The sequence below is a fragment of the Osmerus mordax genome, chromosome 18 (genome assembly GCF_038355195.1).
Source record: "Osmerus mordax isolate fOsmMor3 chromosome 18, fOsmMor3.pri, whole genome shotgun sequence".
Taxonomy (NCBI): domain Eukaryota; kingdom Metazoa; phylum Chordata; class Actinopteri; order Osmeriformes; family Osmeridae; genus Osmerus; species Osmerus mordax.
Window position 1 is genome coordinate 14,366,023 of NC_090067.1, and position 25,178 is coordinate 14,391,200.

At 49.0% G+C, this 25,178-nt stretch overlaps 1 protein-coding gene across 1 annotated transcript; it reads left to right on the forward strand.

The window, feature by feature from the left end:
* Positions 1-20,434: 20,434 nt before the first annotated feature.
* Positions 20,435-24,803, forward strand: tmem170b (transmembrane protein 170B). The gene is made up of 3 exons (XM_067256418.1): positions 20,435-20,603; positions 23,029-23,199; positions 24,673-24,803. The coding sequence occupies exons 1-3, from the start codon at positions 20,435-20,437 to the stop codon at positions 24,801-24,803; spliced, it is 471 nt and encodes a 156-aa protein (XP_067112519.1).
* Positions 24,804-25,178: the final 375 nt, after the last annotated feature.

Below are 25,178 nucleotides of genomic sequence, written 5' to 3' on the forward strand. Positions count from 1 at the left end.
TTAGCGAACACAGAGACAGTAAGAAGCGCTGTAAGAAGTGAGAGGCGACACCCTAACATACCAGCGCGAGGAGGCCTGTTGGCAGGAAGGTCTTCCTCTCTGACACTGTGACACAGTGGCTCATGAACATGCAGCTATATATGTTGTCAACTTGCTATATCGTTAAGTGTCAACAACCTAGAAAATAAGTAGGCTATAGGTTATCTGCTTATATGTGGGTATGGCTGTAGGTTTAAAACGCGATTACATCATACATCAGGCCCACAAGCCTTTTTTGCCTATCAGATTGTTTTTGATTGTCTATTATAGTCCTCTATCACAGAGTGACTTGATAGAGGATAAAAATAGCTCTAATTAGCTTCTCTCTTGTGTTTCCCTGCACTCTAATTTGTGTCACTTCATTCTTCAAAATCATGGGGACACTAACTCCTCATTGTTCTGCTGCACAGTCATGTCCTTAGATGAATGCCTCTTATGGAAACAGTCAAAACTAGTTTCTGTTGCATGCAGCACTCTCTGCTGGAGTCCATTCACCGCTCCTGTAGCGGTCCAGGGGAGCTGCAGTGTTGTGGCACATTACTCCTGTAGCGGTCCAGGGGAGCTGCAGTGTTGTGGCACACTCCTGTAGCGGTCCAGGGGAGCTGCAGTGTTGTGGCACATTGTGTCTGCAGGCACCTGTTTCCCATGACAAAACATCCTAGTTTCCCTTCCTTCTTCAACAACTTTGGAGAAAAACAGCCTGTTGTTTTGATTTCCTGCCACGGCTGGACCTGTTCGTTGGTGGCGTAGTGTTCTGTTCAGTCCATGCAGCAGCAAACATGTTCGTTCATCATATTCATAAAAAACAGAAGGAGTGTTTGTGTTTTTGCAGCTAGCGGTGAATTGTGTCACAAACCACAACACTAGAGGAATGTGAACCGAGGCTGCACCAGTTACAGATTTGTGTTCTCTTTCAGACTCACACTGTTTTGGCCTGCACATCTCCACGACAACTGTCACCATGGTTGTAGTATGCATATAACGACAGTATAACTTCAGTATTGAAAAAGGGGCGCTACTGCCAGTGAAAAAATAGTCATTTTCCTTTCCTCTCTGCCTGGAGTGTGAGGTCAGTGGGATGATCGCAGGCAGGTCTGCCCCCAGTCTAAGAGGAGACAGAAGGACCGTGCTTCCTACATGATGAGACTTCACAGGTCTCCATCAGGACCTGCTCCTCTCCTGCTGTAGGTACGTGAGTTAGACTGACAGAGACAGGCGCTACAGGAGAGGGGATCCTCAGAGAGGCCTCTCTGAGCTGGGCCTGAGATGGCCCCTGTGAATAAGTGTCCTTCACACTCAACCGGCCCGAGCAGATTTATAGGTCTCCTTCCTGGCCGCCCCCCACCTCGTCCAGGGTAACGACTCTGGCCCCCCTCCTCCTCCCCCCTCTCTCTTTGTGGCCCATGGCCTCGTTGACCTTGTGGCCTGGCAGCGACTAAGAGGAATGCTCAGCAGGCCAACACAGGGGCATATAAGTGAGGAGTTATGGCACAGAAACACAATGTTCGTCCTTGTGGCATCTTAGATGTGACAGATTCACAGGCCTCTAATCTGATGTGGACAAACAGGAGCCCTACTCTGAAGAACACTATGTTTAGGATCTCTGTTTGGTGTTGTTGGGTCCTGGTCCAGTTTAGGGTGGTGGCCACACCCACATGCCTGTTTGGTGTTGTGGAGTCCTGGTCCAGTTTAGGGTGGTGGCCACACCCACAAACCTGAGCCAGGGACACTAGGACCACGCAGCCTCAACCCAGCGTCTGCTTTTCCTGTGCTCCTATTGGCTGGATATAGTATCTAATGCATAAACGCAGACACTCATCAAGTAAAATATATATTTTCTTTTTTGGGGGGTAAAAACAGTCAGTATGGATGTCAGAATGCTGCATCTGAATGGTTTTTACTTGACATGCAGTTCATTACCTTCCAAAGAAGTATTTAATTGAATTTATAAAAATATTGATCATGAACGACTTTGAAATGAGTATGGGGTTTTTCCATAATGCGGTGTGTTTAAAATGTATTAAACAGATCTATTCCTGCATCATTTAGCTGAGTTAGTTGTGAATGGTAACTACCTCCCTTCATCCCAGGCTGACCAATCAGGGGGTGCGTTTCATACAGGCCAATTGTCACAGTTCTTCATGCGGCTGAATAGCATTCCTTGGCTGAAGGCCGGCCTTTGTTCCTGAGGTTGTATTAATGATTTAGCATCCCCCAAAACCACGCAACACACATGTGTCCCAGGATCCTGGCTGTGCTGGGCATGTGGACACACATGGAAATGTGTAAGATGCATTTTTCTAAATGTGTTTCAAAGTGTTTCCTGATTGCAGTGTTTAGGTTTGCTGTTTTTTTACACTTGCTCATTCAGAGTACAAGACAGTGTGTGTTCCCAGGGGAGTAATGGGCTTCTGGATCAACCTTGTGTTTCTGTTCCCATCCCAGTGTTCATCCCTCCACCACCAGTCACCACCGGAGGTAAACCACACTCTACATGTTCAGATCTCTCACATTCAGACAGGAAAAAGGATTGTGATTACACAGTGATGAAATGCACAACATGTTCAGATGGTTAATGACAGTGAAGCACACTCTCTCACGTTCTCAGGTCCACATCCCAGCCAGTCCCTGTCCTCTGCAGAGCGAGCGAGGGCATCAGGGGGTGGTGTGTGTGTGTTAGGGGGGTAGAGTGTGTGTTAGGGGGTGGTGTGTGTGTGTTAGGGGGGTGGTGTGTGTGTTAGGGGGTGGTGTGTGTGTTAGGGGGTGGTGTGTGTGTGTTAGGGGGGTGGTGTGTGTGTGTGTTAGGAGGGTAGAGTGTGTGTTAGGGGGTGGTGTGTGTGTGTTAGGGGGGTGGTGTGTGTGTTAGGGGGTGGTGTGTGTGTTAGGGGGTGGTGTGTGTGTGTTAGGGGGGTGGTGTGTGTGTGTGTTAGGAGGGTAGAGTGTGTGTTAGGGGGTGGTGTGTGTGTTTGACGGTGCTGCTAGCAGGCAGTGTGATGCTGGTTGTGTGATGGTGTCTGATAAGGTGTTGACACCTCCCTTCCCAGCGCCAGGCCCCCTCCTGGGTGGAGGCTTGATAAGGCCTCTGGTTGGCATGGAGACAGACACTGCTGGAGACCCCCTTCATGCGTGCAGTCGACGGTGCTTGAGAGTGAGAGTGTGTGAGTGTGTGATAGCAGGGATCTGGGAGTGTGTGTGACCGGGCCACTAATCCCTCTGTGCTTAAACCCTCTGACAGGGGGGTGTGGGTGGGGGATAGCTGTCGACGGAGGTCTAAGCTGCCAACAATAGAGGTTGTGGAGGGTGTATCCTGGCCTATTCTGCTCTGACTGAATGCATCTCCACATACTCTGAACCTGCATGCCCAGTACACAGACACCTCCATGTGTTGGTGTATTTTCCTCCTGTATGACAGCTCCGGGGTCTGCGGCCGGGTGCTGTGGGGGAGGTCTGTCTCAGAAGGAAACCCTGGTGTGTTGGAGAGCAGCGCCTGGTTATTTAAGGAGGCTGTCCGTGCCTGGGGAGGTTTTGGTGGGCATAGCTGGAGGGAGTTCTAGGAAGAGAGGACTATAAATGAAGCAAACCTCCAGGGACTCTGGGTGGTGTGGACAAGGAGGGAGGAGATGGTGCCTCTGGCCTTTAAAACATGCTCACATACAAACACACACACACACGCATGCACGCACACACACACAGACAATGGTTGAGTAAATCTCTCCCTCCCTTGGGTCCACTGCTGTGGTTGCCATTATCATTGCAGACAAACATGTCTTTGCCAAGTGACCTACTTTAGCTCTTTAGACGCTAACCTCCTCTCCTCTCCCCGCAGTCCAACAGGCTTCTCCAGCCCCCTCTCCAGCCCTGCCAGCGTGTGGTCATAGCTGGCTATGTGTACAACCAAGCCTGGTCTGGCCTGTTTGCCTAATCTTACCAAAACACACAGAACAAAACAGTCTTTTACAAAGAGAATTGAACAAATATCCTAAATGTGCTGTGAGGAAAAGTGTTGAGACAGTGTAAGGCTACAGTGCTGGGCTGTGTGCATAGCTGTGTGTGTGTGTGTGTGTCTCAGAGCAGAGCAGTAGAATCAGGAGTGTAGCTTCCTGCTTGAGCAGCTGTGGGGATGAAGTCTGGAAGGTCCTGGTGACCTCACCAGGTACAGGCCTCAGAGGGCAGACAGGTTGACAGACAGGCTCAGGGCTGAGGATAAAGACGTGGTTCTTGCGTCAGGTGGTGGCTTGTTTGGAGAGGTGTTGTGGTTGTTGGGACACAGGCCACAGACTGGCTCACAGAGATCGTTCCCCTTCGCTGCTGTTTGTGCTCCAGGAGAACCGGAGTGTGTTGAGAGTTGGAGATGTAGAGACGTTAGGGCATTAAGTAGATCAGATGATTGTGATGAGAACAAACCTGGCTTGTGTGTGTTATTGATGCAATGATGACATCATCGTTTATGGTTGGAGTTATGTCTTATTTTCTCACTCGCTGTCTCTCTCTCTCTCTCTCTCTCTCTCTCTCTCTCTCTCTCTGTCTCTCTGTCTCTCTCTCTCTCGCTCATTCTCTGTGTCTCTCTCCCTCTCTCTCGCTGTGTCTCTCTCTCTTTCACTGTGACACACACACACATATGCAATGGTAACTTCCTGCTACCATCTAATTTAGTGGATCAAGAGAAACAGAACTGCACCAGAACACACTGTATGAGTCTACATGACTCCACTGATCCACTACGGCCACATCTCTGGTCTTACAGTCCGGAGGCATGTTTTCAGCATCTGTTCTTCACGGTGTTGAGTAGAAACACAATATTATGCACGAAAGCAGCTTCAGCCCTGGAAAAGATAATAAACATCTAAAGCAAGGAAGAGGACAGGGTGAACAAACAGCTTTAGAAATAACATTTCTTTAAGGTTGATAAATACTCAGACTCTAAATGACTCACTTCCACAGGGTTAGGGATATGCAAGATGGGTTGAAGAAAATAACTAAAAAGCCATGATATGCATATTTAAAGATAGTTTATATGATATGCATATTTAAAGATAGAGTAGTTGTTAGAAATGTTGCCAGTAGGATAATTATCCTCTGTTCATGGGACGGTGATGTAAGGCAGATGTTGTAACTGTCTGGTTGGTGAGTTTGTCTTGGCGTCACGTTAGTTTGTTAGTTTGTTAGTTTGTTAGTTTGTTAGTTTGTTAGTTTGTGAGTTTGTTAGTTTCAGCGCCTCTGTCTGTGAAACATGCAGTCTGACCTGTTGCCATAGTGACTATTACAACTATCTTCCTGTGATGTTGTGTATGCCTATAGAGGAATGACATAGAAGTGTATATGTGAATAAAATATCCTTTATCAAATCCAAATTCCTCCCAAAATACATACATTCGTTGTTATATTGTGTTCGGACCTGTAGTTTCTGCATTCTGACATTACGATTGCATTTCCAGGGTTTCTCCTGGCTCTGCTGCTGTGAACGAGACCAAACCTCCAGCAGATGGAAAAGGCATCGACAGAGGAATGCAGCACTGTGTCTGAGCTGGCTTCAACCAAGTCTTTTGGCTCCGAACACCTGAATACTATGTTTAGGTTTGCTCTTCCCATGCCTTGGAAAGGATGCACACACATTTTTCTGTGCAAAACATGCCTTTCAAGAAGATTTTTTTAATTCCAAGTCATGGATCAAATTAGGAGAAGATTGGGGTTATTTCCTGCAACAGGTTGGTCAGTGTTCCATATTTTCTATTAAAATGGTCCGTGTGGAAAGTAACAAGTTCTCATTCCCATTCCTGGCATGAGTGTATGAGCACTCAAAACATAGTATTAAATGTTTTACCCTTTATTGTAAAATGATTTCACCAAGATGAAGAGGAGGAGGAGAGATGTGTCAGCAGGCTCCCAGAGCGCCCCTCCCTGACCCCTGACCCCCGCAGTGCCCCTCAGACTCCACACCCTTCCCTTCTTCCTGCGAGGTGACCCCTGACCCCCGCAGTGCCCCTCAGACTCCACACCCTTCCCTTCTTCCTGTGAGGTGACCCGCCCTCCTGCCTCCTGTGAGGTGACCCGCCCTCCTGCCTCCAGTGAGGTGACCCGTCCTCCTGCCTCCTGTGAGGTGACCCGCCCTCCTGCCTCCTGTGAGGTGACCCTGCCTCCTGTGAGGTGACCCGCCCTCCTGCCTCCAGTGAGGTGACCCGCCCTCCTGCCTCCTGCGAGGTGACCCGCCCTCCTGTGAGGTGACCCGCCCTCCTGCATTCTGCGAGGTGACCCGCCCTCCTGTGAGGTGACCCGCCCTCCTGCCTCCTGTGAGGCAACATGCCCTCCTGCCTCCTGTGAGGCAACAGCAAGAACAGCCATGATTCACCACCAGGTACAGAACATGGTTCATTTCGTTGGGGGGGTTTCTATGTCACTGATGAGAACCCAGTAAGGACTTCACTGATCTTGAGAGTTGATTTAGGGTTTCAAAGAGTCTCGCAAATATTGATTTATGTTGTTTATTAGTATATTACATGTTCTCATCTGTGTGGAAACTGACTGTCTGAAAAACTGACAGTTTTTAAGTCTGACTAGGAATCTGACATGTGGGCTACAAATACTGTAGCTAGCTCTGTAAATAAAAAAAATTATATTTCACATACTGACATTCTTATAGAGCATTCTTTAAATCTCTAATATTGAAGCACGTTATATTGGCAGTCAGTGAGAGAAATCCTCACACATGAGCTGTCCAACTGTGCATCTGACCTAAAGAGAGAAAGGCTTTGCCTAAACAATCTTGTTTGATTCACAACTGATACCATTATCGCTGCTGCGTCCACATCACATTATCTTTGCTGCGCCCACATCACATTGTTTATCGACCAGCCCAGTGGCCTGTCCCTTGTTTGTTTATCTGCTGTATTCCGGCTGCAGGAGAACAAGGAAAATAATTCTTCAGGGACATTTCCCATTGATGTTATGTAATTATGGAGTGATGCCAAGTTGAGCCACAAATGTCTGTGTGATTTGGTGGGCTGCAGCAGCCTGGCAGGGCTGCAGTCCTCCCAGACCGTGGCAGGGCTGTCCTCACTGAGGGTCACACAGACATGTTAGTTAGCAGCCTGCTGGGACTCATTCATCACCATCATCATCGTCATGCTGGTTATAGATCTGTCTGTCATGGGAGCTGGCAGTACAGGAGACATTGCTGGAATGGAACGACCCAGATTTGAGTCTCTCATGTCATTGTGCCAACCAACACCCACTCCAACTTTTGGTGCTGCCTGGAGTCAAGTGTCTCCACAGCAAGCCCATGCTACCCTGCGGTGTGTCTCACTGTGTTAGCATCTCACTGTGTTAGCATCTCACTGTGTTAGCATCTCACTGTGTTAGCATCTCACTGTGTTAGCAGCTCTCACTGTGTTAGCATCTCACTGTGTTAGAATATCTCACTGTGTTAGCATCTCTCACTGTGTTAGCAGCTCTCACTGTGTTAAGGAACACAGCTTTTTGGATCTCTCTCACAACAACAGGGCTAGCCTTGGACACCTCTGTTTCCTGCGGTTCTCTCATGAGCGTGAGTCTGAGTCGCTTGGAAGGCTGCCCTTTCACAGAGAGCTGGTTACCATAGCTGAGGAGAAGGAGGGCTTGTTGAACCCAGACTTCAACACCACAGGGAGAAAACATCTGTTGGAATCAGCTTGGCTTCTGTTCTGCTGGTTGTGTCTGTTCTGGGTCTGCTAGTCTAGTCTGCTCTGGATTTTCTGGTCATGTCTGAGGCGATCACAGATGATTGACGGTCTACGAGGAGAAGGAAAGTGTTCAAGGCATCCATGCTCTGTTTTCATCCCTAAAAAACACTTTCCTGCCAACATTCATTTCCCCTCGGCTCAGCGTTTCTGCCAGATATTCTTTTGGGGTTAGAACTCAGAGGACACACTGTCTTGAAAAGTATCTTCCTCCTTGTTTTCAGAATGAGGGCATTTTTGGTCAATATTGTTCATATATTGAACTCTGTTACAGAGTTGTAGGACCCCTGCTGGAACTACCACCTGACTGCACAGCTCAGACAGCCTGGACAAATCACAAATCCCTCCTCCCTCCCCCTGGTCTCAGGCAGCGGGCCTGGTCCCAGGGGAAACCAGGGGGTCAACAGCTATGTGTGACTGCTGCCTCTCACGGTCAACCAGCAGCGGTGCACAGGGAGGTCATATCTGCAGCTCAGGATGTCCACAGGGAGATCATACCTGCAGGTCAGGATGTCCACAGGGAGATCATACCTGCAGGTCAGGATGTCCACAGGGAGATCATACCTGCAGGTCAGGATGTCCACAGGGAGATCATATCTGCAGGTCAGGATGTCCACAGGGAGATCATACCTGCAGGTCAGGATGTCCACAGGGAGATCATACCTGCAGGTCAGGATGTCCACAGGGAGATCATATCTGCAGGTCAGGATATCCACAGGGAGATCATACCTGCAGGTCAGGATGTCCACAGGGAGATCATACCTGCAGGTCAGGATGTCCACAGGGAGATCATACCTGCAGGTCAGGATGTCCACAGGGAGATCATACCTGCAGGTCAGGATGTCCACAGGGAGATCATACCTGCAGGTCAGGATGTCCTGGGATCTGAACCTAGAGGATCATGTTTTTTCTGACTAACTTATATGACAAAATGAATGTTAAAGAAGTTAATCTGTTTGTCTGCTATCATGCTGGGGTCTCAGTCTGTGACAAAGCCTCTACAAAAGCAGAAAGTCACGTTTAGGATTCAGATCTGACCTGAGGATCAGAGTGTCTGTTTGGGACTCAGTGCTGAGATGTTTAGACAACACCTGTAGGCTCTTATCTCTGGCAGTGTGAAGGTGAGAAGCAGGAAGCAAGCTTAACCTTCTGAGTTTAATGTGACAAAACACGCCCGCTGGTACTGGGATCCTGACAGTGTTTTGGACGAGGGAGTGTTTTGGACGAGGGAGTGTTTTGGATGAGGGAGTGTTTTGGACGAGGGAGTGTTTTGGACGAGGGAGTGTTTTGGATGAGGGAGTGTTTTGGACGAGGGAGTGTTTTGGACGAGGGAGTGTTTTGGATGAGGGAGTGTTTTGGACGAGGGAGTGTTTTGGACGAGGGAGTGTTTCCGAATAAGCAGCAAGGCCTGAAAGTAGTGGTGGTGGTTATGGTTATTTGTGTCATCTGCTGTCGTTACAAGGGGTATAACCATAATTATTTGCAACTTTTACCTTTGGAATATAAATAATGTTTTAATTTAGCAGACACTTGCATACCTAGCCAAATATCCAAAGTGATACACAGAGGGGAATTTGAACCTGAAACCTTTCAATCTCCTCCCGTTTATTTGATTATCAGAGTGGATAACGATCAGAGAGAGAGAGAACTCAGGTGTCTCTCCACCTCTTGAGAGAGAGAGAGAACTCAGGTGTCTCTCCACCTCTTGAGAGAGAACTCAGGTGTCTCTCCACCTCTTGAGAGAGAGAGAGAGAGAACTTAGGTGTCTCTCCACCTCTTGAGAGAGAGAGAGTACTCAGGTGTCTCTCCACCTCTTGAGAGAGAGAGAGTACTCAGGTGTCTCTCCACCTCTTGTTCATTGATTCCGACCCAAACATGTTGTCCTTGTGAAAAGCTGTTTTATAGAGACTCATGTTTCATGTTGAGATCATGGAGCTGATTGTGTGATGGACAAACAACCCAGCGATCAGTCAGGATCCCTCAGGAGCCCATGGCCCTCCTCAGGAGGGGTGCTGCCGGGCCCTGTGGCCCTCATCAGGAGGGGTGCTGCTGGGCCCTGTGGCCCTCATCAGGAGGGGTGCAGCCGGGCCCTGTGGCCCTCCTCAGGAGGTGCCGGGCCCTGTGATCCTGGCTGCAGGGGTCTCTGTGTCTCATCAGAAAGAGAGGCAGGTCGCGCCAGTTGACATCTTTCAATGTTTTCTTTTCTTTTCAAACAGCTCGCCATAGTTAACAGCTGTCAGTCACATGTTTCTGCTGCTGGTGAAAACCTTGAGTACGTCAGTGTTCTGTTCATGTCCACACACACACACACATCATCACGCTCACTTAAGCCTTCTCTCTGCTTTGTTTCTCGTTGAAGAAAACACAGCCTTTGTGTTGGTCCACTTCCTGCCTCTGAGCCAGACCCACAATGCATTACTGAGCCAGGTGTTCATCAGCTCTCACAGAGGAGGGGGGAGGAACACAGGATATTCTATAACACAAGCAGATTTAAGGGAAAAAAGGTTCAATAATTCTATCTAGTGATGATATTAGTATTTTAATTAAGAGAGGGGGAGGAGTAAGGGGTGGGGCTGGGCCCTGGGGGGGGGGGTGTCTAGTTCCCAATGTTCCTGTCAGGACAGCAAGGAATATCCCTCTCTCCTCTCTGTGACTTTGTGGGAAGTTCAGCGCCCCCCCCCCTCCCCCCCCCCCCCTCCAGCAGAGCCTGTAACCGGAGACACACAACAGAGCCGAGGTATCCGTCACCTCGTTAGTGAGTCTCCAGGCCCCCCGGGCACGGAGGGAGGGGTGGGGAGAGGGAGACAGAGATCAGGGAGGGCAGATGCTCCTGTTCAGATCAGGGAGCTCGAGTGACAGCGATGTCCCCCAGGTGATGGCCTGGCCTGGTGTGGCTCGGGAGGGACCACGATTGTCACGCAATAGCATCATCAGCTAGCATGCGTTGTAGACACGTGTGGCATGATGTAACATGGCAGAGAGGACGAATCGGATGCTTACATTTACAAGGAACAGTGTGTACCTGAACTCCTTATGCGTATATGGGGGTCAGATGTCTGAGCGGTTAGGGAGTCGGGCTATTAATCAAAAGGTTGTTGGTTCGATTCCCGGCTGTGAGAAATGATGTTGTGTCCTTGGGCAAGGCATTTCACCCTACTTGCCTCGGGGAGAATGTCCCTGTACTTACTGTAAGTCGCTCTGGATAAGAGCGTCTGCTAAATGACTAAATGTAAATGTATACAGTAAAGTACTGCTGCTCAAGAAACAGTACCTTTCCTCGTTGGAACGTATCAGTGGGAGCATGTTGTTTGACCGGTCCTCTACCACAGCATCTCTGCTTGTGTGAGTTCAGAGGTCATGTCAGAGGTCATGTGTGGGAGCGTCATTTAAGTCTAAACACCTAACTTCTCATACTCTCTCCTGACAGAGAGCCATCCCCTGCCTGGAGAGAGCTGCACCTGCCCCTCACCTGTGTTCCCCCACACCTCCAGACAGGCCATGGGGGTCCTCATCCCCCACACCTCCAGACAGGCCATGGGGGTCCTCATCCCCCACACCTCCAGACAGGCCATGGGGGTCCTCATCCCCCACACCTCCAGACAGGCCATGGGGGTCCTCACATCGACCGCAGCGTGTTCCACACCCAGGCCCGGGACACCAGGAGCAGGTGAGGCAACAGTGCGATGTCGGAAAGGTGTTGTTAGAATCCTGTCGAGGACTTGATGGAGCAGAGAGACTTACCCGTGTGAAGTTCAGCACGTTGGTGTTGCTGCAGATGTTGTCACGGAGTTGTGAGAAAGAAAAAGCTTGACATGGCTGTCTGTCCTTCCAGTGACTCACCCTCGTTTGATCCAACCCACTAACTGTCTCTTTGCTTTAAATCCCATTCTTAGTTCACATTCTGACTAATCCCAGCAAACTACCAACCATTAAAAATAAACAGTTAACTCCCTTCTGAGAGGATAAAGATGATCTGGCTCTTAAGACTGCGAGGAAGTGATGTTCCCTCTCGTCTGCAGAGGAAGTGATGTTCCCTCTCGTCTGAAGAGGAAGTGATGTTGCCTCTCGTCTGCAGAGGAAGTGATGTTCCCTCTTGTCTGCAGAACAAGTGATGTTCCCTCTCGTCTGCAGATCAAGTGATGTTCCCTCTCGTCTGCAGAGGAAGTGATGTTCCCTCTCGTCTGCAGAGGAAGTGATGTTCCCTCGTCTGCAGAGGAAGTGATGTTCCCTCTCGTCTGCAGAGGAAGTGATGTTCCCTCGTCTGCAGAGGAAGTGATGTTCCCTCTCGTCTGCAGAGGAAGTGATGTTCCCTCTCGTCTGCAGAGGAAGTGATGTTCCCTCTCGTCTGCAGAGGAAGTGATGTTCCCTCTCGTCTGCAGAGGAAGTGATGTTCCCTCGTCTGCAGAGGAAGTGGGTTCTGCATGGTGAGCATCATTCCAACATTCATTACGGTTCTGATTTGCATTTTCCGTGTCATTTCCTCTGAGTAAAGACAGATTACTTCCACGTCTCTGTTCCCCGTCCTGAAGTATCCCACATGGTTCCATCAGAGAGATGCATAATGACATGTAAATGAGTCCATTTAATTAGGAGGTAATCAGGAACTTTCTAAAAACGTCTCTGTGGAGCGCAGTGTGTAAACACTGCTGGCAGTTGTGGATGGAATCTGATTGTGGGGTGGCACTGATGGTCATCGGATGGTTGTTGGAGACAAATATAGTTTGTGCTTCCATGCCCATCAAACAGCCTCGCCTCAAACCGAGCAGATCCACGTCAGATCCACTGCTCTTGTCCAGCTGGCCTGTCTCTCTCCAGGGCTGGTCTCTCTCAAGGGCTGCTCTGGTGACCTGACTGGCCTGTCTCTCCCCAGGGCTGCTCTGGTGACCTGAGAGAGAGAGGGGAACACATGCAGCATAGGGCCAAGGCCGGATTCGAACCCAGGGCCTCAGACCACAGGGACGTGCTTCCAGGGGGTGTCTGTGTGTCTGAGACCCTGCTGGTGAAAACGTTTCAGGGTCTGTGAGTGTCGAGAGATGAGATGTGCTGCCTGGCTGTGGTCTGGGGAGGATCCTGGGGAATTAGCGATGGAAAACTCGTAGGAGCTGTGTCTGTGCAGTATTAAACATGTGTAAGCCATAGAGTGTGGTCTGACACACACCTAATCCAGATCCTCACTGTCTCTCTCTGGCCCTCTGCAAGCCACACGCCCTGACAGGAGACAGAAACCAGGACCATGTAGACCCACACAGGCAGGGCAGTCTGGAGGTTTAGAGGCAGGGCTGTAGGGGGTTTAGAGGCAGGGCAGTCTGGAGGTTTAGAGGCAGGGCTGTAGGGGGTTTAGAGGCAGGGCAGTCTAGGGTTTAGAGGCAGGGCTGTAGGGGGTTTAGAGGCAGGGCAGTCTGGAGGTTTAGAGGCAGGGCTGTAGGGGGTTTAGAGGCAGGGCAGTCTAGGGTTTAGAGGCAGGGCTGTAGGGGGTTTAGAGGCAGGGCAGTCTAGGGTTTAGAGGCAGGGCTGTAGGGGGTTTAGAGGCAGGGCAGTCAAGGGTTTAGAGGCAGGGCTGTACAGGGTTTAGAGACAGGGCAGTCTGGAGGTTTAGAGGCATGGCACTCGGCTAAACATATCAGATTTTGAGGGAGAGAAGGTTTCTATTCCAGAACACACACAAACTCACACACACACAAACTCACACACTCACACACACACACACACAGTTGTCTATAATTCCAACCAGCCCAAATAAACCTATTTCTTTGATTCGTTGATTCTAAGACTCTCAAAGGAAAAGGAAATGTAATTTTTTTAACCCAGATTTTCATGCTTGATGAATTTGAAGTTCCGCTACTTTCTTGAGCCCCTACTTGGCTCTTAGCTGTGTGTGTGAGTGTGTGTGTGAGTGAGTGAGTGTGTGTGTGTGGTGGCGGAGGGTGTAGAAAGTGATAATGCAGGCCTTGTTTCCAAGCCCCGGAGGTACAGGTAAGGTCAGACGCGTGTGTGTCTGTGTGTGTGTGTGTGTGTGTGTCTGTGCGTGTGTAGTTGGTCAGGTGGGAGGAGCAGTCCTTTCTCCATTTCCTCCTCTCCTTCACCAGAGATCCATCAACCCAGCCAACCACACGCACACACAGACACATACACACACTCAAACACTCATGAACTCACAGAGACCCGTCAAGCCAGCCACACATAAAGATCCAAAGACATAGTTACACTGCAGTTCACGCTTTTCCATGTATTATTTTGTACATTATTTTGTTTGGGTCTTCTAGAAGGATTACTATCAGGCCCAACATGCTTTTGTAAACAGAGACTTAAACTGCTTTCCCCAAAATAATGTCTTTTAGAGAACCGCATGACCTTAAACGACCAGTTTTATATAGATTCAGTCTACATATAGATATGTAGCATTCCATTTACAGTAAAGTTGTTCAGTTCTTGGTTACAAGTCTTCTAATTACAATCTTAGAAGTCAGATGTTTTTCTGACAACTTTTTAGTTTCACTCAATTGTTTACACAAATATCTATACTTTCTAATACGTTTCAAAAGGTAGAAAAAATCTTTTCAAAAAAGTTTCAAAAAACATTCTACATTTTGAGAAATAATTTGCTAAACAAACTTTACAAAAAAACTTTTACACAAATATCTATACTTATCTAATAAAGTATTTATTTTTTTAAATGTTGAAAAAAAGAAATGCACAAAAAAGTTTTTACAAAAAGTTCCCAAAAATTATTTCGAAAAAGTTTCGCAAATTTGGGGGGGATTATTTTTGTGAATTGTATTATTTATTTTTTAAACCCCATCTCTTGTAGTTTGGAAATGAACTTACAGTCTGTGACGAGACCATCTGTACTGGCTGTTTAGTCTGGCCCTGGTTCTGGCCAGGGCCAGACTGTGACTCGACTAGTTTCAATGGGTTTAGGCATTCAGGTCAACAATGGGTTTCCTGGACATCATTATTAGCATCCTAGGCATGGTCCTACATTGTCTTAGTGGTATACAGTCAGAAATGATGTTGTACACACCTATACTCACACAATCACACCTATACTCACACAATCACACCGAATATACACATGCTGTAATGAACACAAACATCCATAAACAACACTGAGGAACTGGCTGCTTTTGAAGTCTCCAGGTTTTCCCCAACACAGGAAATGCTCTCCGATAGGAACCATTTGAAAGGACTTAATCCCTCAGATGTAATCGGGGGAGAGTGCTTTGTCTAGACGCAGAGACGACAAGATACCTCACTCTCCTTAGAGACACCTTATCTTAAATCTTGGACCCCTAGGAGAAACATGGTCATCCTGCCTTGTTACAGTACAACTCAGCTGAACCATGAACATCCTGCATTGACTGGTAGCAAACTGGTGACATTTGAGCAGAAGTAACTGGTCCAATGTTTTCTGTGTTCAGAGATCCAAGTAAGGTTGTTTTCCATAACTGCTCAGGGTTACAACATTTACTGGAGCCCGTTTCCCCCCTGACACTGCCCACTTCCTGAGATCCTAGTCTCTGATAGGACAGTTATGATTGGTTGCTGGGAAATCCTGCCACTAACGACAAGACAATAGCCTCCTATAGTTTAGTGCTCATAGTGAAACTGGCTCTGAACCAGGCTTACATGGCAGCTGCACAGCTTACCCTTCCATTTAGCGAAAGCAAAAACAAAATCAACTTAACCTCACACACGAGTCTTCCAATGAAAACATGACTTGCTGCTTAAGGCAACTGTGACATAGTAGTTGATGACCCCTAATCTTCTTGTAAACGATCAAGATTGACTCAGGTAATTTCCTCAGAAAACCCATGCCCTGAGGAAAACATTCCCTCAATGAAAGAGCAGACTCACAGGACTGGACATGACCAGCCCGGCACTCGACTGTGGTGAGTCAGGTGAATGAACTCCCCAGCCCCGGGGTACAGCAGCACGTATTGTTGCCTGCCTTTGTTGTCTTTCATTGAAGGGCCTGAAGAGCTGGGCCTCCAGACACCCAGAGCTGGGCCTCCACACACCCAGAGCTGGGCCTCCACACACCCAGAGCTGGGCCTCCAGACACCCAGAGCTGGGCCTCCACACACCCAGAGCTGGGCCTCCACACATCCAGAGCTGGGCCTCCACACACCCAGAGCTGGGCCTCCACACATCCAGAGCTGGGCCTCCACACACCCAGAGCTGGGCCTCCACACACCCAGAGCTGGGCCTCCAGACACCCAGAGCTGGGCCTCCACACACCCAGAGCTGGGCCTCCACACACCCAGAGCTGGGCCTCCAGACACCCAGAGCTGGGCCTCCACACACCCAGAGCTGGGCCTCCACACACCCAGAGCTGGGCCTCCACACACCCAGAGCTGGGCCTCCACACACCCAGAGCTGGGCCTCCAGACACCCAGAGCTGGGCCTCCACACATCCAGAGCTGGGCCTCCACACACCCAGAGCTGGGCCTCCAGACACCCAGAGCTGGGCCTCCACACACCCAGAGCTGGGCCTCCACACACCCAGAGCTGGGCCTCCACACACCCAGAGCTGGGCCTCCACACACCCAGAGCTGGGCCTCCACACATCCAGAGCTGGGCCTCCAGACACCCAGAGCTGGGCCTCCACACACCCAGAGCTGGGCCTGGGTCCCACTGTAGCTGGATACTGGGTGGGTGGGGCAGGGTGCTGGGTGTGTGGGGCAGGGTGCTGGGTGGGGCAGGGTGCTGGGTGTGTGGGGCAGGGTGCTGGGTGGGGCAGGGTGCTGGGTGGGGCAGGGTGCTGGGTGTGTGGGGCAGGGTGCTGGGTGGGGCAGGGTGCTGGGTGTGTGGGGCAGCGTGCTGGGTGGGTGGGGCAGGGTGCTGGGTGGGGCAGGGTGCTGGGTGTGTGGGGCAGGGTGCTGGGTGGGTGGGGCAGGGTGCTGGGTGGGGCAGGGTGCTGGGTGGGTGGGGCAGGGTGCTGGGTGTGTGGGGCAGGGTGCTGGGTGTGTGGGGCAGGGTGCTGGGTGGGGCAGGGTGCTGGGTGTGTGGGGCAGGGTGCTGGGTGTGTGGGGCAGGGTGCTGGGTGTGTGGGGCAGGGTGCTGGGTGGGTGGGGCAGGGTGCTGGGTGTGTGGGGCAGGGTGCTGGGTGGGGCAGGGTGCTGGGTGTGTGGGGCAGGGTGCTGGGTGTGTGGGGCAGGGTGCTGGGTGTGTGGGGCAGGGTGCTGGGTGGGTGGGGCAGGGTGCTGGGTGGGTGGGTGGGGCAGGGTGCTGGGTGTGTGGGGCAGGGTGCTGGGTGGGGCAGGGTGCTGGGTGGGTGGGGCAAGGTGCTACATAAGACCCATATCAGGAACTGGATCCCTCCTCACCACCACACCCTGCAACCCTCATCCACACCCCCGGCATGAACTCCCTGTCCACCTGGATTCTGTTCATCCACAACCATCTTTACATAACACCCAGTCATTAGTAGACACAGTTGTCTACCAGGCTACATATAATGACCGAATATTGACAGTAAAATACAAGTAAAACTTGTATTTAATTTACAGGTTTATTGAGTCAAATACAGAAATATCTCACTTGGATCATTATTCACACACCAGATCCCATCTCCAGTAAAAGGGACAGGTGAGCTAGCATTGTGTCCTAGGTGACCAGGGGGGCAGGTGAGTGTCTCCTAGGTGACAAGGGGGGCAGGTGAGTGTCTCCTAGGTGACAAGGGGGGCAGGTGAGTGTCTCCTAGGTGACAAGGGGGACAGGTGAGCTTGGAGCAGATCAGTTCCTGCTGTGTTCTCCTCTAACGCAGGTGCACACAACAAAGGGACCTGAGATCTGATTGGTTCCCTTAGTGCCACTAGAACCACATCAAAGGCTGTTAACTCAGCCAATGACTCAGTGTAGGAGAACTGAGGGACACCTGCCTTTAGAAGGTTACCGAAGGTCCTCCTGTTCACACTGCAGTTGGACTACCTTGAGACAGGGGAAAATCCACTCTGAACTTTGCACCACTTCACAGAAAAGGTTTCAAAGTGTTAATTTACCAATAGGATTTCAGTTAATCTAGTCCAGTGAACCCTACCACAGCCTCGATTCACACAGTACATCGACAGTCATACGTTAAACCATACATTAAAGTAGTGAATGTTTCCTTCCATGAACAGACCCTTGTTTCAACTTTTCTTTCAGCCGGCTGGTTCCAGTCCATATCTTCCCTTCGTCAGGGACGCTACCCAGTTCACAGGCTTGCTGATGACTCACCTGTGTAAAGGTCAACCGCCAGCAGGCAAGGAGACCTAATGAAAGGGACAGAGAGATGGAGAGAGAATGAGGGAGAGAGAGGTTGAGAGAAAGAGAGAGTGAAAGAAAGAGAGAGGAGGAGAATGAGGGAGACCACAGTGGCCAGACTTGAATGGAAATTACTGAGAGAAAGTATTTTGAGGGTGAAATCTCACCTCACAGATTCAGTTACAACCGGGAGAAACAAAGTGGTTTCAAATGAAAGAGATCAAACAGGCTGGTGTGTCTGCAGGCTGACTTTGTGGGTGAGCACAATGACGACCGAATCAAGCACACAGCGACTTCTCAGGTTCTCCCCAAAATCCCCCTTTTTTTTTTTTTTTTTACAAAAACAGAAGTTCTTCTCATGGAATCCCACAGACCCCACATAACTGGAACTGATTGATTGAAATAACATGAACAGTAAGATAATTTTTATTTTTTATTTCACAGTAATCTGTTGGTAGTTCAGGAATATTTGATTGAGAAGCAATTACTAGTTATCATCTATGTATGTATATTACATGATGTTAATGGATGAAATTTGAGGCTGGCAATGCATAAACGTGTTAGTCAAAACAATAACCTACAGTGCTTGAGACAGACTGGTGGACAGCTAGAGACCAGGTTTCAAAGTGTTAATTTGAAAGTGATGGGGAAAGGATGCCATCTACTGGCTGAAGTACTACATGTTCAATCAAACAAACTGCATTGCAATAATTTTTGTTAAAGAAATGTAAAGCTTTTATAAGGGACACTGTTGCCTTTTAATGTTTGGCTCATTAGTTATATTCTTGACCTATATCTATGTAACTTTGGTTGTGGATTCGACTGTTTTTCAACTTTGTTCACACAAATCACACAACACTTGTAGTTTTCAAACTCACATTTCTTATGGATTCCTGATGTAACTGTATACAGCGCTACGGATCAGGTGTAGAGAATGCCATGATGTCACAGGGGATGGATGACTGGTTGGGGAGCGATAACTGCTTACCTGTCAACATACGTATTATGCGCGTCTGTGGTAGTGAAACAAGAGGCATGCTTGTTCAAGTGCAGTGTTACCTGCAGAAAACATCTAAAGAGAAACACCAGAGAATTAAGAGGATCTTATTTGATCTTTTACTATATTTTTTCCTTGGACTGTGTCATCTTGCTGACACAGGTGTAGATTCACAGGTGCAGATGCCTTGTAACCATGGCTTCACAAGGAGGTGAGTGATTCTCCAGTTCTGCTACCTTACCTGATGAAACACTCTGTGGGATTCCACTCAAGATATCAGATATCACTCTGTCTTTCTGTCATCAGCCATACCTTTGATCTGGGACACATCTTAAAATACTGTGATCCTTTGGAGAATTGTTCCAGTTCAAAACATCTCTGTCTCTCTCTCTCTGTCTCTCTCCTCCTCTCTCTCTCCCTCTCTCTGTCTCCCTCTCTCCTCCTCTGACTCTCTCCTCTCTCTCTCTCTCTCTCTCCCCCCCCCCCCCCCCCCCCCCTCTCTCTCTCACACACCAACATTTTGTTTTCAGTAGCATGAGATCGATACTCTGTGTAAATGGTGCCTGCATGCTCTAGAAACAGTCAATGAGCATTTTGTTCATCCTAATGTCGAAGCCACGGTCTGCCTGTCAAAGTTATACTAGCATAGCAGGAGACACATCAAGCAGAAATATGAATGCTTTTAGAAATGAATTCCCTCAGTTAGATATATATATATTTCCTAAGCTCTTTGTTGAATTTGCACAAGATTGGACTTCCTGACAGATGTATACGTGTGACGTTCTGGAGTAACTGGAATACATTGAATAACCAGCGGTTTATCAGGCGTTTCGGGACTGACGCGTTGGTGACGAATCAGAACCACGGACAACGACCAGCATCGATCAGACGTCACGGACAACGCCCTGAATGTTGCACACAGTAGGCAAATTGTTCATTTACACAGTATAAATGTTTAGCGGGAACTAACAAACTAAATACAATCGAAGATGTTGGGTACCAGTACAGAAGACACATGAACGAATAGGCATAACCTACACCCGATTCCTTACCAGTATTTAAAGTTTTTCTTTTTTCTTTTCTTTTTTCACCCGACAATGATTACGCACGTGCATATGTAATTGCTAATTAGACAAGATACAGAATTTGCTTTAATTTCATTTTAGGCTTCGATATGCTATTGCAAACTCCTCCAACTAGCTACGGTCTCTTTAAGAGTTATGTACGAAGGCTGGCTGATGTAGGACAACGGTTTGCGCTGCGCTCGCGCTGACATACTCATCATGGCCTCCGTACAGCCGCCGCTGCAAGCGACAATGAGCAGAGCAGCTAGTGGCCCTTTCCTTCCCCGAGCGGAGACGGCAGTCAAGCCGAAACAGAGGCACCGGTAGAGGGGAGCGCGCCGGGGGAAAATTCTCCTCATGCCACCCCGGTCTCCTCGATGTCTTCGTCAAAATCCACCTACAGCCATCTAACAAAGAGGGGCGCAAACCCGGGGGGCGGCGGCGGCGGCGGAAACATGAACACAAACCGGGATTATTCGATTAACCTCTCGGTGCAGCAAGTGCTGAGCCTATGGGTTCAGGGCACGACGCTGCAACACTTCACAGGTAACAGAAGCTTAATGACATGCTGATGCTGTGTTGTCGGAACGGTCTCAGGCTTTATGTCTGCGTTCATATAAATGCAGCCGGCCGGTGTTTCCGTTGTCCATAACGCGTACTGTTGGATAGAGACGGGGACGTGGGCAGTTGTGCAGGACACTATTTAAGGGAGAGTGGCCGCAGCACAGCTACTAAATTACTTATAGGTACTAGGCCGTGACTAAAATATATATTAAAAAAAAATCCATAAAGAATAAATTACAGGCTGCGTTAAAACAACATCTCCGCCCGCCCGGTCCATGCTCCCCGCGTGCAGAGTCAATGACTGATGAATCACAAAATGCGTCTAATTAATGTTTTGTGCTGCTTGAAAGAGCTCGGCACAGTAGTGAATCCTTGTCATCTCCGTTTCAGCCAGCCCCCTGTCCTTTGTATAGGTAATCATGGGTAATTAACGTCAACCGGCTCCTAGTCCTGGATGGGCTGTCTGGGTTACGAGATCTGCCTACCGCGGCTGCCTGCCACACCAGCGCGTGTGTTTAATATGTAACACTGGAGTGGTAAGACGTGTTAAAGAGGAAAGCGATATTAGATTAAACGATTAATCAAAGTTCCAGTTTCAGCGGTCACTAGTCTAGTTTAGACGAGGCAAATCAATAATTACAGTAATATCTTCAGTCATAAAGCAGACCTTTAGCCCAATATAATGAAGAAATACAAAAGTTACGTAATTTCAGGTTCTGCTCAGTCAGTTGTTGAATAAGTTTAGTTGGTTTAGTTGAGTACAATTGGATATGTTTGTAATGTGCCGGAACACCAGTAGCTGTTTTTTTCAGGGCTGGAAGGGGTGTGTTCAGAGCAAAGCCAGAAAGCAGAAATATGTACATATTTGGTCCTTAAAGTAGGCAAAGAATATTAGACCAGGCAGACTTCCTGTTGGTTCATTGCAGACTCAACAGTAAATTCAGCTGGTTGTAGCTAGCAGGAGCTAGTTTGCAGAACTAGTGTTGCTGTGCTGAGGGGAGGGGAAGGGGACTGTGAGAAGAGACACATGGGGTTGGCATCCTGTGTGATGGCACCAACATTTAATATTGACAGTGTCAGAGTTCTACCTCCAAGTGAAAAGCCAGCCAGGGTCACACACACACACGCACAGACACACACACGCACACACACACACATATGCTGTTTTTCAAATGTTTCGCTGGGTCAGTCCTGGAGGTAGCCACTACAACACTCAGTGGATGTGGTCCTGTAAAGATCATAGAACCAGCAGTTCCATATCAAAGGTGGTTGGCATTGCAAGAGCGTGTTGAGATGTCATCAGTCTGAATCACAGATACCACCTGTGCCAAAACCTCACTTCTGCCATCTCCCATCCATCCTTGTTCTTCTAGAACAATCTCGTGCCAGCACAACTTTGTCCGGTGGCCAGTGCCATCGCTGCCATGCTGCCTCTCGCTGGCAGAGAGAACGAGAGGCTCTTTAAGCCTGCCTGCTGTCTGGGGAAAGCAGGGGAGTAGGAGGGGGAGAGAGGAGGGAGGGAAGAGGAGGGGGAGAGAGGAGGGAGGAAAGAGGAGGGAGGGGGAGGGGGAGAGAGGAGGGAGGAAAGAGGAGGGAGGGGGAGGGGGAGAGAGGAGGGAGGAAAGAGGAGGGAGGGGGAGGGAGGAAAGAGGAGGGAGGGGGAGGGGGAGAGGGAGGGGGAGAGAGGAGGGAGGAAAGAGGAGGGAGGAAAGAGGAGGGAGGAAAGAGGAGGGAGGGGGAGAGAGGAGGGAGGAAAGAGGAGGGAGGAAAGAGGAGGGAGGGGGAGGGGGAGAGAGGAGGGAGGAAAGAGGAGGGAGGAAAGAGGAGGGAGGGGGAGGGGGAGAGAGGAGGGAGGAAAGAGGAGGGAGGAAAGAGGAGGGAGGGGGAGGGGGAGAGAGGAGGGAGGAAAGAGGAGGGAGGAAAGAGGAGGGAGGAAAGAGGAGGGAGGAAAGAGGAGGGAGGGGGAGAGAGGAGGGAGGAAAGAGGAGGGAGGGGGAGGGGGAGAGGGAGGGGGAATTTTGGGATTCTGTTGGTTCACTGCTCAGTTAACAGAGATCTGGTGCAGTCTGTTCATGTCTGATGTTGTAACCAGGTTTACACTTCATCAAGGTTGTGGAGAACTGTGTTAAACCATTATCACTTTCCATGCTAGAGTACAGTGACCACCCCACCACAGTATCTGTTAGTGTGATCTGTGCCGACTCCTAGTTTTAACCAACCGTGATGTTTTATATGTTTCTATCTTGAAATCTTTTTCAATATCCAATTTGGAGCCACATCAGTTGAATAGTGTACAGTGCTGTCTCGCTGTGAGGAATGTGATAGGGCTCATATTCTACATTCTTCAGCATCTCACTGATGACCCACCACTGGATGATAACACATCTCCCCTCCTCCCCCCCTCTAGAGATGTGGTACTGGGTGTTCCTGTGGAGTCTCTTCTCGTCTCTCTTGGTGCATGGTGCGGTGGGGCTGCTGATGCTGGCCATGCTGCAGCGACACAGCAGGGGGCGTCTCATCACGCTGGGGCTGCTGAGCGCTGGCTTCCTAGCCTCCTTGGGTGGAGGGGTCATCACAAGTAAGACCCTGCGGCTCTGTGGCTCTGGTCTGTCTGTCCTCCTGTCTGTATGTCTGTCCTCCTGTCTGTCTGTCCTCCTGTCTGTCTGTATGTCTGTCCTCCTGTCTGTCTGTCCTCCTGTCTGTCTGTCCTCCTGTCTGTCTGTATGTCTGTCCTCCTGTCTGTCTGTCCTCCTGTCTGTCTGTCCTCCTGTCTGTCTGTCTGTCTGTCTGTCTGTCTGTCTGTCCTCGTGTCTGTCTGTCTGTCTTTCCTCCTGTCCTCCTGTCTGTCTGTCCTTCTGTCTGTCTGTCTGTCTGTCTGTCCTCCTGTCTGTCTGTCCTCCTGTCCTCCTGTCTGTCTGTCCTCCTGTCTGTCTGTCTGTCTGTCCTCCTATCTTCCTGTCTGTCTGTCTGTCTTACAGTTGTGTTCTCCCTGCATACTGTCTGTTTGTATTCCACGTTGTGGCCCGTTGTCTGATTCAGTTACGAGAATGAAAGGTGATTCTAGGTTCTCCAGGCATATCATCTGCATTCCAGTAGCAGTATCATGGAAGGTAGTCTTTCCTCCTCCTGTGTGATGTGTAAACGGATCTGTTTCTCTCTCTAACACCCGCCAGACATCCTTGCTACGCTGCATGAATCACACTCAATCACAGATGTGAGACCTAAAATAGAAGACACTTTATTATTAATGTGCATCTAGCAGAGCGAGCACTCTATTGACCGCCCCGTGCGTACGGTACTTTGGCTAAGGGAGCTAAGAGCTACTGTGTGTGTGTGTGTTCACCAGGTGACAGTATAAAGATTGTGCTATATAACCTGCCCAGAGTTCACACTCTGAGCCAGGCAGTGATCTTCCCCTCCTTGTTCTGAGGCATGTTGACCCAACACCAGGATCTCATCTTGTTCTGTCAGATGTTCTGACACTGTATGAAGCTGGTTGTTGGTGATCAGGTCCCAGGCATGTTGTGGCAGGTGTGACAATAGAGTATAGTTGAGTCCTCATCAAGCACTCATCAATTATGCAAATTTTTATTTTTCAACCTTTCAAAACTTTTTTCTAAAACTTGCAACCAAAAAAATATTATACAACCTTTCAAAACATATTTTATTTTACTTTTTGCTTTTTGGAAAATAATTTTGGTTTAAAATGAAAGTACAGATATTTGTGTAAAAAATTTAATGAGTGAAAGTAAAAAGTTATAGGGAAGTTAAGTACTGATACCAGAAATATATTCCTAAGAACAGTAACAAAGTATTTTTACTTTGTTGCTTCCCATGTCTGTTATACACCTCACACAGGGGAGAAAAAGTACTTGTTACATAGGAGGGAATTCAATTCTTGATTTAGTTATCATATGTATTAATGGTTTGTAGAAAAATTATGATTGTTTAAAAAATCTATTCTATTTATTTTGTGTGCAAGTTAACAATTGTATCTTGTGTGTGTATCATGTGTATTGTGTGTGTGTATCGGGTGTGTGTGTGTATCCAGGTGCGGCTGTAGCAGGGGTGTACCGCGTGGCAGGGAAGGACATGGCTCCTCTCCAGGCTCTGGTGTTTGGTGTGGGCCAGACAGCCCTCTCCCTCCTCATCTCCTTCTCACGCATCCTGGCCACGCTGTGAGGACACACATATGCAAACACCCACACACCACACACACACTCTCTCTCACACACACACACACACACACACACACACACACACACACACACACACACACACACACACACACACACACACACACACACACACACACACTCCACACACACTCACACACTCTCACACACACCACACACACACACACACCACACACACCACACACTCTCACACTCACACACCCACACACACCACACACACTCACACACTCTCACACACATACAAACACACTAAACTCGAGGATGTACAAGGCAGAGGGGCGGGGCTCTCCATCACAGACAGAAATCAAGCCGATCAGAGACTTGGGGGGTATGATTGGAGGGAGGGAGGGATGGTGAGCGG